Source organism: Dipodomys merriami, unplaced genomic scaffold (assembly GCF_024711535.1).
Source record: "Dipodomys merriami isolate MVZ:Mamm:240054 unplaced genomic scaffold, mDipMer1.0.p SCAF_5, whole genome shotgun sequence".
Classification (NCBI taxonomy): domain Eukaryota; kingdom Metazoa; phylum Chordata; class Mammalia; order Rodentia; family Heteromyidae; genus Dipodomys; species Dipodomys merriami.
In genome coordinates, this window is record NW_027206068.1 from 65,334,108 (window position 1) to 65,348,951 (window position 14,844).

The 14,844-nt window shown below is 39.7% G+C and overlaps 1 protein-coding gene across 4 annotated transcripts in view; it reads left to right on the top strand.

Moving 5' to 3' along the window:
* The window catches only part of Nup205 (nucleoporin 205), a 113,299-nt gene extending 98,822 nt beyond the window's left edge, over positions 1 to 14,477 (top strand). For 3 of the 4 annotated variants that reach the window (XM_069996840.1, XM_069996841.1, XM_069996837.1), the window contains exons 35-43: positions 744 to 870; positions 5,644 to 5,720; positions 6,903 to 7,031; positions 7,165 to 7,291; positions 8,310 to 8,476; positions 10,055 to 10,178; positions 10,792 to 10,920; positions 11,553 to 11,626; positions 14,146 to 14,477. In XM_069996840.1, the coding sequence (XP_069852941.1) occupies positions 744 to 870; positions 5,644 to 5,720; positions 6,903 to 7,031; positions 7,165 to 7,291; positions 8,310 to 8,476; positions 10,055 to 10,178; positions 10,792 to 10,920; positions 11,553 to 11,626; positions 14,146 to 14,298 (1,107 nt within the window). In that variant the 3' untranslated portion in view covers positions 14,299 to 14,477. The remainder of the gene's footprint in view (positions 1 to 743; positions 871 to 5,643; positions 5,721 to 6,902; positions 7,032 to 7,164; positions 7,292 to 8,309; positions 8,477 to 10,054; positions 10,179 to 10,791; positions 10,921 to 11,552; positions 11,627 to 14,145) is intronic. The other variant, XM_069996839.1, reaches the window with a different exon arrangement.
* The last annotated feature ends 367 nt before the right edge of the window (positions 14,478 to 14,844 follow it).

Below are 14,844 nucleotides of genomic sequence, written 5' to 3' on the forward strand. Positions count from 1 at the left end.
TCCTGGTGCCAGTTTTGTATTGACTAGCAGAATCACTTACAAAACATCTTTAAAAAGAGTTTGGATTGCTGATCTCCACATACATCAATTATGGACTCAGGCTGAGAGTGTTATGGAAAAATTAAGGTAGACATAGTTCCTCGGGTGCTCAGCTTGCTTTGGGTTAGTCTGTAGAGCCTGCAGACTAGTTGAGATGTTTCTGTGTGAAAGTTCTGGGAGAATCCTGTCTCCATGGTGGTGTGCTACTGAATGCCAAAGGAAAGGCCAGAGTTCAGAGGTTAGCATTTATGACTCCTTTGTTCTTACCACATCAAAAGGAGAGTGAGGCAAAAGATTTTATGCGCTGTCCCTAGGTCACACTAGTCAGATGTTATAAGAGCACTTCTTGGCCATTTTCCACTCATTTAAAATTTTTATTTCATTTAAACACTAAAAGAAATAAAATAGGTATTTTTAGTCATTATTTCCAAGTTATGTTATATTTTTCTATTTTTCTATAAAAGCCTCTACATGTATTAGTTTACAGACCTTGAAATAGTTCTCTTTAGCTTTCTTACAAATTTTAGTTCCTTTAGTTAGTTCTCTGAAGTAAACTATTCAAGACAAGAAACACTTGGTTTTCTTATTCTTCCTCATAACACTGAATTGTTTGCTTCAACATTACTGAGAGATGAATTGATCTGTTTATAATACAGTTTTCTATTCTGACCTCTGTTTCATCTTTGTCCTGATCCTTGGCTCAGGTGTTGCAGTTTCTCATTTCCCATTCTGATACCATACAAGCAATCCTCCGCTGTCAGGATGTGAGTGCTGGCTCTTTGCAGGAACTGGCTCTGCTGACAGGCATTATAAGTAAAGCTGCACTTCCTGGTAAGTTGTGTTGAATGGAATTAATACGTCTTTAGAGAATGCACATAAACAATATAATGAAATTTTTAGTTACTTTGTAGTTATCTTTGGCTTAATATGAAATTAGTACTGCTGAGCCAACTGCCTTTATATCATGTTTATATTTATAAAAATAATGTTATGTGAACTGAATGCTGGTAATCCTAGTTACTCAAGAGGTTGAGATTTTAGGATTATGGTTTGAAGCCAGCCGAAGCAGAGAAGTTTGCAAGATTTCCAATAAACTACCCAGAAAAAGCCAGAAGTAAGGCTGTGCCTCAAGTCATAGAATGCTGTCCTTGAGCAAAAGTAGCTCAGAGTTAGCACCCAGGCCTTTACTTCAAGCTCTAGGACTGGCACAAAATTATTTGCTTATGAAAGTTAAAAAAAATTTCAAGGAAAACAATTAAGACATTCAAAAACCTCATTACCTAGAAACGATCAAATATTAACATTTGAAAAATAGCTTTTCAAATATTGCACATTTTTTTGTCATGATGGAGAGAGAAACATATCCTCTGCAGAGGTAACTTTTGAGAACATGCTTTTAGAAAAACAATTACTTAATATTACATGAATTTAGTAGTTTCAAGACAAATTGAAGAGATATGAAAGGAATTGCTGAATTGTAGGGAAATACTTCATTGTAAGAACTCAGAAATGCTAGTTCTTAAAAGGTCATTATGGCTAAGAAAAAAAGATTACAATAAAGACTTCCTGTTACTTTATTTCCAATATAATTTCCTTACTATGTATGAGTATAGAATCAGTCCTTATGGCTAGAAAGGTGGCTGAGTGGTAGAGTGCTTGCCTTGCATGCATGAGATCCTGGGTTCGATTCCTTAGCACCACATAGGCAGATAAAGCCGGAAGTGGCACGGTGGCTTAAGAAGAGGTAGAATGTTAGCCTTGAGCTGAAGAGCTGAGGAACAGCGACTGGCCAAAAAAAAAAAAAATCAGTTCTTAAATGTGAAAGATTAAGTGGTGGGTTCTGGTACATGATTCTTTTCCATTTTCAGGTTGTTACGATAATATTTTATAACATGAGTTTTTCTTTTGGTTGTCCTTTAGTGATTTGTTTAGTTGTTTTTCTTAGTGGTTTTGATTTATGTTGCATGTTCTCAAGAAAAAAATATCGATTTCCTAAATTCCCCAGTGAAAAATACAAAGAATAAGACCTATTTCCTAAATCCTGTAATGTTTAGTAATGTCTGGTTGGGTGTTGGTGGCTCATGCCTGTAATCCTAGCTATTTCAGTTCAGGCAGAAGAGTTTGTTAGATTTTCTTCAGAATAACTGGCAAAAAGCAGGACTAGAGGTATGGCTTATGTGCTCAGTGCCAGCCTAGCAAGTGCAAGGCTGTACCAACACCAGAAGAAAACAGAATATCTAGGAGAACTTTGTATCCCTTCCATCTTCTTGGCTGAGCATGGAGAATACCAGAAGCAAGGAGTCAGGTTTCACCAGGCAGTTGAAGCAAGAAAAAGAACCAAACACGTCATTTGGAAAACATCATGGATGGGAAGAAAATGAGATTCCTCATCCAAGAAGAAAGCAGAAAACAAGAATCAAAACCTTGGTGCTGGGAAGGTAGCTCAGTGGTAGAGTGCTTGTCTTGCATTCATGAGGTCCTGGGTTTGATTTCTCAGCACCACATAAGCAGGAAAAGCCGGAAGTGGCACTGTGATTCAAGTGGCAGAGTGCTAGCCTTGAGCTGAAGAGCTGAGGTACAGTACTGAGACCCAGAGTTCAGGCCCCACGACCAAAAAAAAAGTGTGTGTTGGGGGGGCTGGAAAGGTGGTTCAGTGGTAGAGTGCTTGCCTAGCATGCATGAGGCCCTGGGTTCAATTCCTTGGCACCACATAAGCAGAAAAAGCTGGAAGTGGTGCTGTGGCTCAAGTGGTTGAGCACTAGCCTTGAGCTGAAGAGCTGAGACAGCACTCAGGCCCAGAGTTCAGGCCCATGACCGACCAAAAAACCCCCCCAAAAACAGCATTCAGTGAGGTTAGACTACAAGGATGAAGGTTACATCTGAGGTTTCTTGGCTGCTTTTCTGATGCTTTGGAGGGGTGGATAATCTTGTTAGAGGAACAGCCATGACTGAGACTGGTAGTGCCCTGGAGGATGGTTACCTCCCCAAGCAGTCCAGAATCGAGCCAGTGATGTCAGCAGCATTTCAAGTTCATCCCCAAGACTAGGTGGATAACCACCTCACTTTTGGGTATGAAGACAGAGTATGGGTATGCGTGTGTGTGTGTGTGTGTGTGTGTGTGTGTGTGTGTGAGTGTGTGTGTGTGTGTGTGTGTGTGTGTGTGTGTGTGTGTGTGTCTGTGTGTGTGTGTGTGTGTGTGTGTGCGCGCGCGCGCGCCTGTGTGTGTGCCTGTATGTGTGTGTGTGCGCCTGTGTGTGTGTGCCTGTGTGTGTGTGCCTGTATGTGTGTGCCTGTGTGTGCGCCTGTGTGTGCGCCTGTGTGTGCCTGTCCTAAGCAAACCCTGGGCAGGGACTTGTTTGTTATAGTTTGTTACTGCTGTTCTGTGACCATTACAACAGATAAGTCTATTCAGAAGTCCTGGAAGGCTTTTTCTAAGCCTGTGGTCCCTGCCCTACCACTGATTCCCCAACCTGTAAGTTGTATTTTAGTGTTTGTTGCCATGTAGTTTTTGCATTTTGTTTTCTTTTATTATATGACAGTATACTATAAACAACAATAACAAAAAAGGCCAGGCGCCTGTGGCTCACACTTGTAATCCTAGCTTCTAAGGAGGCTGAGATCTGATGATCACAGTTCAAAGCCAGCCCAGGCAAGAACGTCCAGGAGACTCTTATCTCTAATAAACCACCAGAAACCCAGAAGTAGCGCTATGGCTCAAGTGGTACAGTACTTCCTTTGAGCTGAAGTGCTGAGGGACAGTGCCCAAGCCCAGAGTTCAAGCCCCATAACTGACCAAAAAAAAAAAAAAATCAAACAAATGAATGAATGAATGTCTAAATGCTTTCATTGCCCCTCAGTTATATATCAAGGACTTTGTTATTTGTCTCTTTGTGGTGCTGGGTTTGTATATGCTAGGCACTGAGTTTTATCCCCAGCTTCATGGCACTGCTTTAAATACTGATGTGTTAATTGATTTGAAGACACAGTAGTCTTAGTCTTAATAATGTGTACACTTTACAGGTGAGGTGCCTGAGGCACAGAGAGGTTAACTTCTCCTAAATCCCATAGATAACACTGGTAGTATAGCATTTCCTAGGCAATGTGGCTTTTGAACTGGGATGTTTTCTATCTCCATTTTTATGTTGCTCTGGAGAATTCCAAAGCCCTGATTTCTGCCACCGTCCCAAATCAATCCTTCCTTCCTTCCTTCCTTCCTTCCTTCCTTCCTTCCTTCCTTCCTTCCTTCCTTCCTTCCTTCCTTCCTTCCTTCCTTCCTTCCTTCCTTCCTTCCTTCCTTCCTTCCTTCCTTCCTTCCTTCCTTCCTTCCTTCCTTCCTTTTTTTATTGTGAAAATACCATACAGAGGGGTTACAATTACACGGGCAAGGTAATGTGAGTACATTTCTTATCAAGGATTGTTGCCTCCTCTTTTGTTTCCCGTTCCCATCCCTTCCTATCTTCCCCTCCCTTCCCCCCCCCCCCAAAGTTATAAAGTTCGTTTTTCGACATAACGTCTTGCACATCTCATTGTTGTAATGGGTCTACCTGTATCCCTATTTAAACACGATTTGTTTTTTCCCTTCCCCTCCACAAAGTACACCAACATCAACTACAGTGAAAATAGGGGTTATATCATGGGGGGAGGGACATACAAAGCAACAAAGAAATCATCTTATAAATGTGTTAGAAACAGTCGCAAGAAAGAAAAAAACATTTGAATCCTTATCTTGGGGTTCATTTTGCCTAACATCAACTTATCTGACCGTTTCTGCTTGTCTCAGACATATATTAGTAACCAAATACTTTTCTTGTCTGAGGGTGCTTTGGTGCCTGAGACCCATGTATCGATTTTTGGCTGATTTTTGTGCTTGTTGAAGTATTTGACTGATGCTTCTTCTGAGGAAATGTCAGTTCTCTCCATTCAGCGTGTGGTATGTCTTAAGTTTTCAGCCTAGTCCCATGTCCCACAATGGTACCAAAGCAGGACACTCTTCTAGCCTCAACTGAGGTCCTATAGTTGTATGTATGTAGTGGTTGCCCTAACGGGTTTTTCCTTTATTTCTTTAAGATGTAACTCAATATGTTTCTCTGTGAATGGCAGGGTTTCCATAAGGGTTTGTTAGTTTATCTGCTTTCTTCCAGCTGCTTCTGAGGGTGAATGAGAGTTGTGAGCTGAGTCATGCCGCTCATTCCAACAGGATTTCCTGCCCTTGTCCTCAACCACCACTATTACTCAGTATCTATGGCATAAGTAGGCCTTGTATGGTGAACTTCATCCATCTTGTAGGCCAAAGCTGTCATTAGAAATCAGTTAATTGCTATGTTTAGAAAGTTTTAGCCTTATAGTTACAAGTAAAATTGGATTTTTCTTGAAAACAAAAAATGTGTTTTGGAATTGCCCATTTAGATTTTAGTTTTCATATAAATGCACGCATGTTCTTGGTGGTGTTACTAATATACTAAAGGCATAGTCTTTGTAAAATCATATTTCTCAAAACATTGTTCATGCAAGTAAACAATATAAGAGAACTTACCTTCTTAGTTTATAGTTTCCTTTTAATATACAGTAAAGCTAGATTTTAAAATGTTTCATCACACTTTGCAGGTATATTATGTGAACTTGATGTTGATGTAAACGAAGGATCTCTAATGGAACTGCAAGGACATATTGGAAGATTCCAGGTAATCAGTTCTTAATGTGTTTAAGTACCAGTTTTAAGATGTGTTACAAAAATATAACAGTCCTGTCAGTCTCCCTTTCTAACTCTGTGCCCCAGGTTTTGGCAACTCCTTTTAGCTGTTGGTCCTGGATCTTTGCCATCTCTGAGTAATTATATTACTACATGATTTTCTCTATTGGAAATCATATTTTGCCTTTCCTTGGAAGATGAGAATTTTTATCTCGCTACTCCTTTTCTTCTACCATACAATATGTATATTTCATCCCTCCAAAAACTCAGTATAATTATGTCATAATTTTGGTTATATTAATATTTAGTGTTGCATTATTATGTCTGTGTAAACATAATTTATGATTAAGCCACTGTTACTTTTCTATGAAGTGTTTTGTTTTCTCTGGGGTTGATGATTACAAAGTAGCAGGATACAAAACCAACATTAAATCAGTAGTTTTTCTGTATATCAATAGTAAAAAGACTGAAAAATAAATCAGGAAAACAATCCTATTCACAGCTTCAAAAGTAAATACCTAGGAATAAACTAAGAAAATGAAAGACCTCTCTAATGAAAACATTATAAAACATAGAAGAAATTGAAGATGATGTTAGCACGTCAAAAGGCCTCATTTTAATTTTCATTTGTTTATTGACGTGTTTCATTTAACAAGTACCTCCAAAATTACTAAATTGTTTTTGTATGAAGCATAAAATTCCTTGACAAGCATTTAAGCTTTTTTGAGGATTTGTTTCTAAAATAAGTAGCATTCTTTTTTTTTTTTTTTTGGTCAGTTATGGGGCTTGAACTTTGGGCCTGAGTGCTGTCCCTCAGCTCTTCAGCTTAAGGCTAGCTGTCTACCACTTGAGCCACAGGGCCACTTCCAGTTTTTGAGTGGCTTATTGGAGATAAGAGTCTCAAGGACTTTCCTGCCTGGGCTGGCTTTGAACTGTGATCATCAGATCTCAGCCTCCTGAGTAGCTAGGATTACAGGCAGGCATGAGCCATCTGCGCCCAGCTACATTCATCTTCTTTTCTAGCAGGACTTCTTACTTGGCTCAGTGGGAAGTAGAATCCAAAACCTTTCAATAGTGATTCCACTCTCCACTGAGGCTTTATCATCCTCAAGAAAGACGGGTCACTAATTTCAACACATTTGGCTAGATATCAACAAACTTTCTTTCTTTTTAGCGCCAGTGCTTAGGACTGCTAAGTCGCTTTGGTGGTGCTGACAGACTACGGCAGTTTAAATTTCAAGATGACAATGTGGATCGTGATAGGGTGAACAAGAAGGATGAGATGGAACTGGCTATGCAGCAGGTAGGAAGGATCAGAGATGTGTGCAGTTTTACTAACTGCTCTGTAGCCTTGTTTTCCTTCTCTCTGTATTTCTATAATGTTAGGGCATTAGTGGACTAATGTTTTTGTTGCTGCTGCCGCTCTTTCACTGCAGATTTGTGCCAATGTAATGGAATACTGCCAGTCACTTATGCTGCAGAGCTCCCCCACCTCCCAGCATGCAGTGTGTCTTTTCACACCTAGCCTTTCAGAGACCATTAACAGGGATGGACCACGGCAAGGTGAGCCTGATTCTTTTCCTGTGTCTGAGGAACACAAAGTTGCTATGGTTATGACACAGTTTGGATACAGTGAGACACAATTTTTCTTTATGAGTTAGTAATGAACACATTTCAAAATGACTTTTAAAAGGATGTCTTGAATCTCCACTTTCATGCATTTTGGGCATTAAAGATTATCTCCAAATTGAACTTGAAATTGCTATGGTACTTCCAAGATATCACTCAGTCATCAGAAGGAACTGTTCTAGTTTCAGCACAAACTGTCTCTAGCATGCCTTTTTTACTGCTGTCTAATTCTTCTTCCTTTTGTGGAGAGATTCCACTCGTCAATGTATTTTGGTTGGAAGGTAGCCAGCTAAAAGGCAAATCACTTTGTTTTGCCAGATGGAGCTGTTGCAGTAAGAGACTTGTTTAATTTATATCCAGTTGTATTTTAGTTTATTGACTCTTTGGTAGTATAACTTACATTGTCAATTTTGAAACCAGAGCCATTAGGGGAGGTAGGAATTATTTGCTTGGGATCAGGAGCTCCCAAAATTTTGTGTTTGGTTTGTGTATGTATGGGGGACAGTTGTATTTTAGTTTATTGACTCTTTGGTAGTATAACTTACATTGTCAATTTTGAAACCAGAGCCATTAGGGGAGGTAGGAATTATTTGCTTGGGATCAGGAGCTCCCAAAATTTTGTGTTTGGTTTGTGTATGTATGGGGGAGGGTAACTAAAGGCATATAACTTAAAGTTGTAAAAGAGGTCTTAACCAAGTAAGAGAGAGAGGTTCTATTAATGTCCACCAACTATATTTCTTTCCCCTCTCAAGGTCTCAAGCTTAATGTATCTGATTATACTAGGACCTAGCTACTTTTTTTTCCAGTGGTCAGTGGTGGTGAAATAGTCTTGAGTTGGCATTAATGATAATTTACATGATCTTAAGTTATGGAGCATACATTAAAAAAATTGATCATTTGGAATTCATATGAAATGCTTCTAAATAGAACACTGTTTTATATCATCTATTAGATACCCAAGCTCCAGTAGTTCCATATTGGCGCCTGCCTGGTTTGGGGATTATCGTCTACCTACTGAAACAGAGTGCCAGTGATTTCTTCACTTATTATGACAGTCACCGACGCAGTGTCAACAAGCTACAGAATGTAGAGCAACTTCCACCTGATGAGATAAAAGAGGTATGAGTCTCACACTGAGTTGTGGGGACTTGGGAAAACATTGCTTTTACCAGTAAGAGCCAGAGTATAGGTTTCAGACTTGGGAGTAAGTCTGAGGTTTTCAATGTGGCTGAAGGAAGTCTTATCACCTTCATCCCATCCTTGTAACAGACACTCATGACTGAAAAATAATCAAGTGGCTCCTGTTCAAGGAGATAGAGAGAAAGTTAGCCTTTGAGAAAAAAGTTTTGGGTAGTTTCTACTCTAATATCTGTGTGGACAAACTTTAAACTGCCAATGTTTTTTGCAGTAGAACTTAGAGATAACTTTCTCTGTGCCTCCAGCATCTTTGATTCCCATTGACTGAATTTCTCAAACGATAGACTTGCCACCTCCCAGTGACCCAGAATTATTCCTCTATATTTACTCTAACTAAGGATGCTGAGTTACAGTTTTCTTCCTTGGTACCTTCCCTTCTTTTCCATGTGGCACAGCTGAGTGGTAAGGCATTTCTTGTTTGGTTCATTTCCTGGGCAGTATGAAAGCTTCCGGTGTTTTATGCAGCCTGAATGTTGAACCATTCAGTTCACACCAGACTGAACAAGCCACATCATTTCTCTGAGTAGTCAAGGCCTACTGCCGTTACTACTCTTGTGGCAATCACAGAGAACATTTATAAAGCCATTCTCATTTTTATGTTGAAGAAATGGAGGCACAGAAGGCTTGAAGAACTTCTACAGAAGTAGCAGGAAAAAGTGAGGCAGGAGCTACTAGCTAGGTTCAGGTAATCCCTGAAACTGTGTGGCTTGTAGTCGGCAGTTCTTTCTCTGTTTTGTGTTGTTGATCTGCAATGCCAGAACAGCTTTCTGTTGGTGTGTTCAGGCGGTTAATTCCAATACTTCTTGGGGTATCAAAATGTAAGGATGCCCTGGTCCTTTGTAGAAGTGGGGTAGTATTTGTATGTAACTTAAACACATCCTTCTGTGTGGTTAAATCAGTTTAGATTACCTAATATACTACGTAAATGGTTGTTGGACTATTTTATTTGTAGATTAGTCATTAAAAAAATGATCCATAGTTGGTTACACCTGTGCTATAAAACCTGTAGATACGGAGAGCCAGGTGAGAGGAACTGGCTCCCATGAGAAGCAGGTGGTACCCCACAAGGCCCACTTCATTGTACCTTCTGTCAAATAGCAGTAAATTACTGCTGTGTTCATGACCGACTTGTGAAATACTTGGGAGGATTTGGTTGTTGACCACATGTTTGTTGTACCTAGAAGTTACTCTCCATTTCCTTCATAAAAATTCTCCATGGCATTGTTTGACCTACTCCATGGAAAACCTGTTTTTGTTTTTAATGCGACAAGCAATTCAGGGGTGGTGGACTTCTTAGGTTGGAGTTGTCTAGAAGGAAGAAGGTGAACATTGATTGTGAATTTGTTTCTTTGTCTCTAATGTTTTGACAATAAACTCTGTTTGTGAGAAGGTGTACATTTATTGCTTTTTCTAGCACTTACCACAGTGACCTCCTCATGGTATTTTTGGGTTGTTTGTTAGTTTATTGCCATTTTAATACTACATTTATTTCTCTTATAGTTGTGTCAGTCTGTGATGCCTGCTGGTGTAGATAAAATCTCCACTGCCCAAAAATACGTTCTAGCAAGAAGGCGTTTGGTGAAGTTGATCAACAACCGAGCTAAACTGCTCTCCCTTTGTTCCTGTATCCTTTACACAGTCAGAGGCTTGAGTGCTGTCCTTTACATGAAGGAAATATTTACTTATTCTCACATTATTTTGGCCATTAAAACCAGATGGAAAAAGATATAATTACTGCTCATTTCCAAATTGTAATTTTTTTCTTATGATTTTTATGCTGGTGAACTTGGGGCCTGAATGCTGTCCTGAGTTTTTGTGCTCAAGGGTAGTGCTCTATTTCCACTTCCAGCTTTTTGGTGGTTCATTAGAGATTATCACAGACTTTCTTGTCTAGGGTGGCTTCAAACCATGATCTTTAGATCTCAGCCTCCTTCCTGCGTAGCTAGAATTCCAGGTGGCACGAGCCACCTAGCAATTTTTAAAAAATTACTTTTTTAGCAGAACAGCAAGAGTTATTAACCTATGGAGACCCTTTCTGTCCTGGTAGGCTGTAAGGACTCAGCACCATGCAGCTCCTCCTCCCTTAGCACATAGCTGCTCTCTCTGTAAGCATGTTCAGGGCCTCCTTCCCTTACCCTGTGGTTTTGGCTATGTAAATGAGTATGGGCTTTCCTTTCTCTCCTCAGAAACTTCCTAAAAAAACACGTGCTAGTTATTGTCCTTTAATCTGAATTCAGTTATCATAGAGACCTGCCTGTTTATCTTTTGGCGCCACCTGGAGTACTACTTGTTACATTGCACACCCACAGACTCTCAAGATTCCTTGTTTGCCTCTAGAACTTTATTTAAAAGCAGAAGAATACAAGGTAAATTTTATTCTGAAAATGAATGAACCATTAGTGCCTATACATTTAATGGTTTGATACTCATATTGTACTCAAGCTGGTATAAAAGTCCTGGGTTCCGTGATTTCCTGCCTCTGCCTCTGCCTCTCAAGCAGCTGGTACCTATATCTCCTACCACACAGAGCTAGCTATTTATTATGTCTCAGATTACTAAAAGTAATTTGTATAATTGAGAGCTATTTAGTAGAGATGACTATTTTCTGTGTTTACTTTCTGTCCATGTGAAATTTTTTTAGTATTATAGACATTCTTTAAGCGTCTTGCAGTTCAGTGCTGATTTAGCTGCAGAATCTCCTGTGCAAAATAATTTTTCAGAACACAAGAAAAGGACCAGCCATGGTGAGTTTTGTTGCTGGAGTAAGCATCAGACTGATGAGCATGTACAGTAGGTAGGAAGAGACAGAAGAAAAGCATGAGAACCTGTCCTGAACTACTGAAATGCTTCTCAGGGGCTTCCACTGCTGAAGGTTGAAACTTAGGTTCCCAGTCTTGACCTATGTTTTCATGATAGTTTTGTTGGGTGTCAGCCGGCTCCTCTCCTGTGCAGTACATAGATACTTGCCATATGAGTTTGACTGTGTCTTTATCTCTAGATTCCTTCTCCTCAGATGCCAATCTGGATTTTCGAAGTATGCTGACTGTAGTGAGCCAACATGATCTAGACCAGGTGAGCTTCTGTTCTCATACCCTTTTCCTCTTTACTAAAGTAGGCAGGAAGCCTGGTATGTTAATAAAGATTGAATTTTGGCTTGACCCTCCATTTCTTTACAAAGTGGGATGGGAACTCAAATCTCAAGGATCTTGCCAGAACTAAATGAGGCTTCATCTGTGTGAAAAGGTAGAGGGCCTGGAATGGGGGTAAGTATTCGGTGATTGGTAGGCATTACCGGCTCTATTCACTTTCCATCACTGCAACAAAATACCTAATACAGAGAAAAGTGGGTAGTTTTAAGAGTTCCATCTCAAGAATGGGCAGACCCATTGCTTTGGCCTCTGGTGGGCATGCTAGATGGCAGGTAGAGCAAACTACTCATCCTTATCATGGCCAGGAAGCAGAAGAAAGAAAGAAAGAAAGGAAAGAAAGAAAGAAAGAAAGGAAAGAAAGAAAGAAAGAAAGAAAGAAAGAAAGAAAGAAAGAAAGAAAGAAAGAAAGAAAGAAAGAAAGAAAGAAAATCATTGTTTCACAGTCCTTTTCAAGACATCCCAAGTGACTTCAGTATCTCCTACTAGGTTTTAAAGGTCCCACCACCTCCCAGTGGTACCACTGTGAGCACAGGCCTTAAGCATGTGAATTTAGGCACACACTATCACTTATTTTAGGTAATTACTAGAAATAGCGCAACCATTATAAATTCTACTGTAGCATTGTGATCTTAGTAATAGCTTGATCAGTAGTGGAAACAAATGAAGACCATTCCAAAACAAAGTGAAACCTCATTAGATTCATAGTTTTTATTTCTCTTCTCTTCTCTTCTCTTCTCTTCTCTTCTCTTCTCTTCTCTTCTCTTCTCTTCTCTTCTCTTCTCTTCTCTTCTCTTCTCTTCTCCTCTCTTCTCTCTCTTCTTTCCTTTTCTTTTCTTTTTTGCAAATGGAGAGCATTCCAAAACAAAGTGAAACCTCATTAGAGTCATAGGTTTGTTTTGTTTTGTTTTTGCAGTTTTTAGTATGTGCTTCATTTATGTCTATCATAATGGCTGAATGGTTATGTTCAGTCTGAAAGATGTTGGAATCTAGAGCAATCTGCTTAACAGCAATGTTGTTAAGTTTTGTTTTGTTTCTGATAAAGCAGGTATCAGGGTATGTGTTATTTGGAAAGAGAAGTTATAGCTAAGTGTGCTTCTAGCCCTCTGTGTGTCCTTAGCCAGGAGCTGATAAAACCGCTGCTCGCCTCTCTTCCCCCTTCCTTGCTGCCTGTCTTATAGCTGAGGTTGGGTTTTTCCCAAGGATACTTTTATTTTTGTTGTTGTTGTTGGTTGTGGGGATTGAACTCTGGGCTTGGGTGTTGTCCCTGCGCTCTTCAGCTCAAGTTGAGTGCTCTTCGATTTGAGCCACAGCACCACTTCTGGTTTTCTAGTGGTTTATTGGAGGTAAGAGTCTCACAAACTTTCCTGCCTGGGCTGACTTTGAACCGTGATCCTCAGATCTCAGCCTCCTGAGTAGCTAGGATTACAGGTCTGAGCCACTGGCACCCGGCCCAAGGGTACTTTTAGAAGCCTTTTGACTCAGCTGGCTAGATGTCCTAGGTAACACACACTAACTCTAGTCCTGGACACATTTGCCTCTTTAATATCTATAAAGTGAGTTTTTTTTGGCCTGGCTTGTTTAGGAAGGCTGGTATTTGGTGAGGCCATGTGCAGAATTAGCCAAAGAACAAGTTATCCTGATGTTTTTAATAAATATTAAATTTATTTTTACTTATTTTTTTGTTGTTGGTTGTGGGGCTTGAACTCTGGGCCTGGGCGCTGTCCCTGAGCTCTTTCAGCTCAAGGCAAGTGCTCTACCACTTGAGCCACAGCACCATTTCCTACATATTAAATTAATGATTTGTTTCTTTTACACTGGTCTGTTGCAAAGTTAGGGAGAAAATAGCCTAAGTAATTGTACTCTGTGCTGTGATTTGAGTATGAAAGTAGGTAGATTTATGAATACTAAAGCACGTCCCAGGCTGCTCCCTCTACTTGTTGATACTCTTAAAAATAGAGTCGGGGCTGGGATATGGCTCTGTAGCAAAACATGTGATAGCATGCATGAGACGCCAAAACTGAAAAAAGAGACAGACAGACAGACATGCAAATGGGTATTTAAAAATTACAAAATAAAATGGAAAGTAATAGCTTTTTTCCCAACCTACCACTTCTTCCTTCCACTAAATAAAACTTAACAGTTTTTGGTGTGCTTCTTTAGGAATTGTTTTTGTGTATGTCAACGTATCAGTGTCAATAGTACCTGCTATTCAAAACATTTAAAATTTTACATGTTTATACAAGCAGGGAACAAAAAAACCCCCACTAGGATCATACAAAAAAATGAGAAAATATGAATATTTAATTTTTCAATCCCCAAATATTTTGCAATGGAAAGACCACATTACAAAAGAGCAAAAGTGTTTTCAGTCAGTGACATAGAATAAAAAAGTACTTGAGTCAGTAGTTTTAATCATACGATGTTAATCTGTGTTACTTACAGCTTCAGTCTGGTGCCGTGAATGCTTTTGGAGAATCACTACAAAAGAAGCTTCTGGACATTGAAGGACTGTATTCAAAAGTTCGGTCTCGCCATAGTTTCACCCAGGCTCTCGTGAGACGGATCCGGGGGCTGCTGAGGATATCGAGGAGCTGAGCCTTGCTGACGCCGGGGAGAGGGACCGAGGACACTGCCTCCTTTTTATAAATGACTTTCTTTCTAAATTATGACCAAAATATTTTGATATTTCTTTCTTTATATATAGACATCTTTTCTGTACATTTTTTGGTCTGATTTCATCTTCACAAATAAAAAATACTTTTTAAAAAAACAAAGCCAATATGTAATTGGTCTTTAAAGTTTTTAGCCAGGAAGCACCGTGGCTCTGACCATGTGGTAGTTTTCCCCTAAATGTGAAAGTCAGTGCATAGTCTGGAAATTCTAATTCTTTCCCCACTTTGAACATGTATTACACTTTTATGATATCCAGGGTTACTCTGTAGGATGGAGTGGGGAAGAAACCATAGCAGTGTTTGTGTGCTCAGAACTGTAACTACTGTTTTATAGGAATGTCTTAAAAGGCCAAAAAATCAACTTTTGCCAGTCACCTGTGGCTCATGCCTGTAATCCTAATTTAGCTTGGGAGGCTGTCATCCTGGGGATTGCTGTTAAAGCCAGGGCAGGCACAAAAAGTCCTTAAGT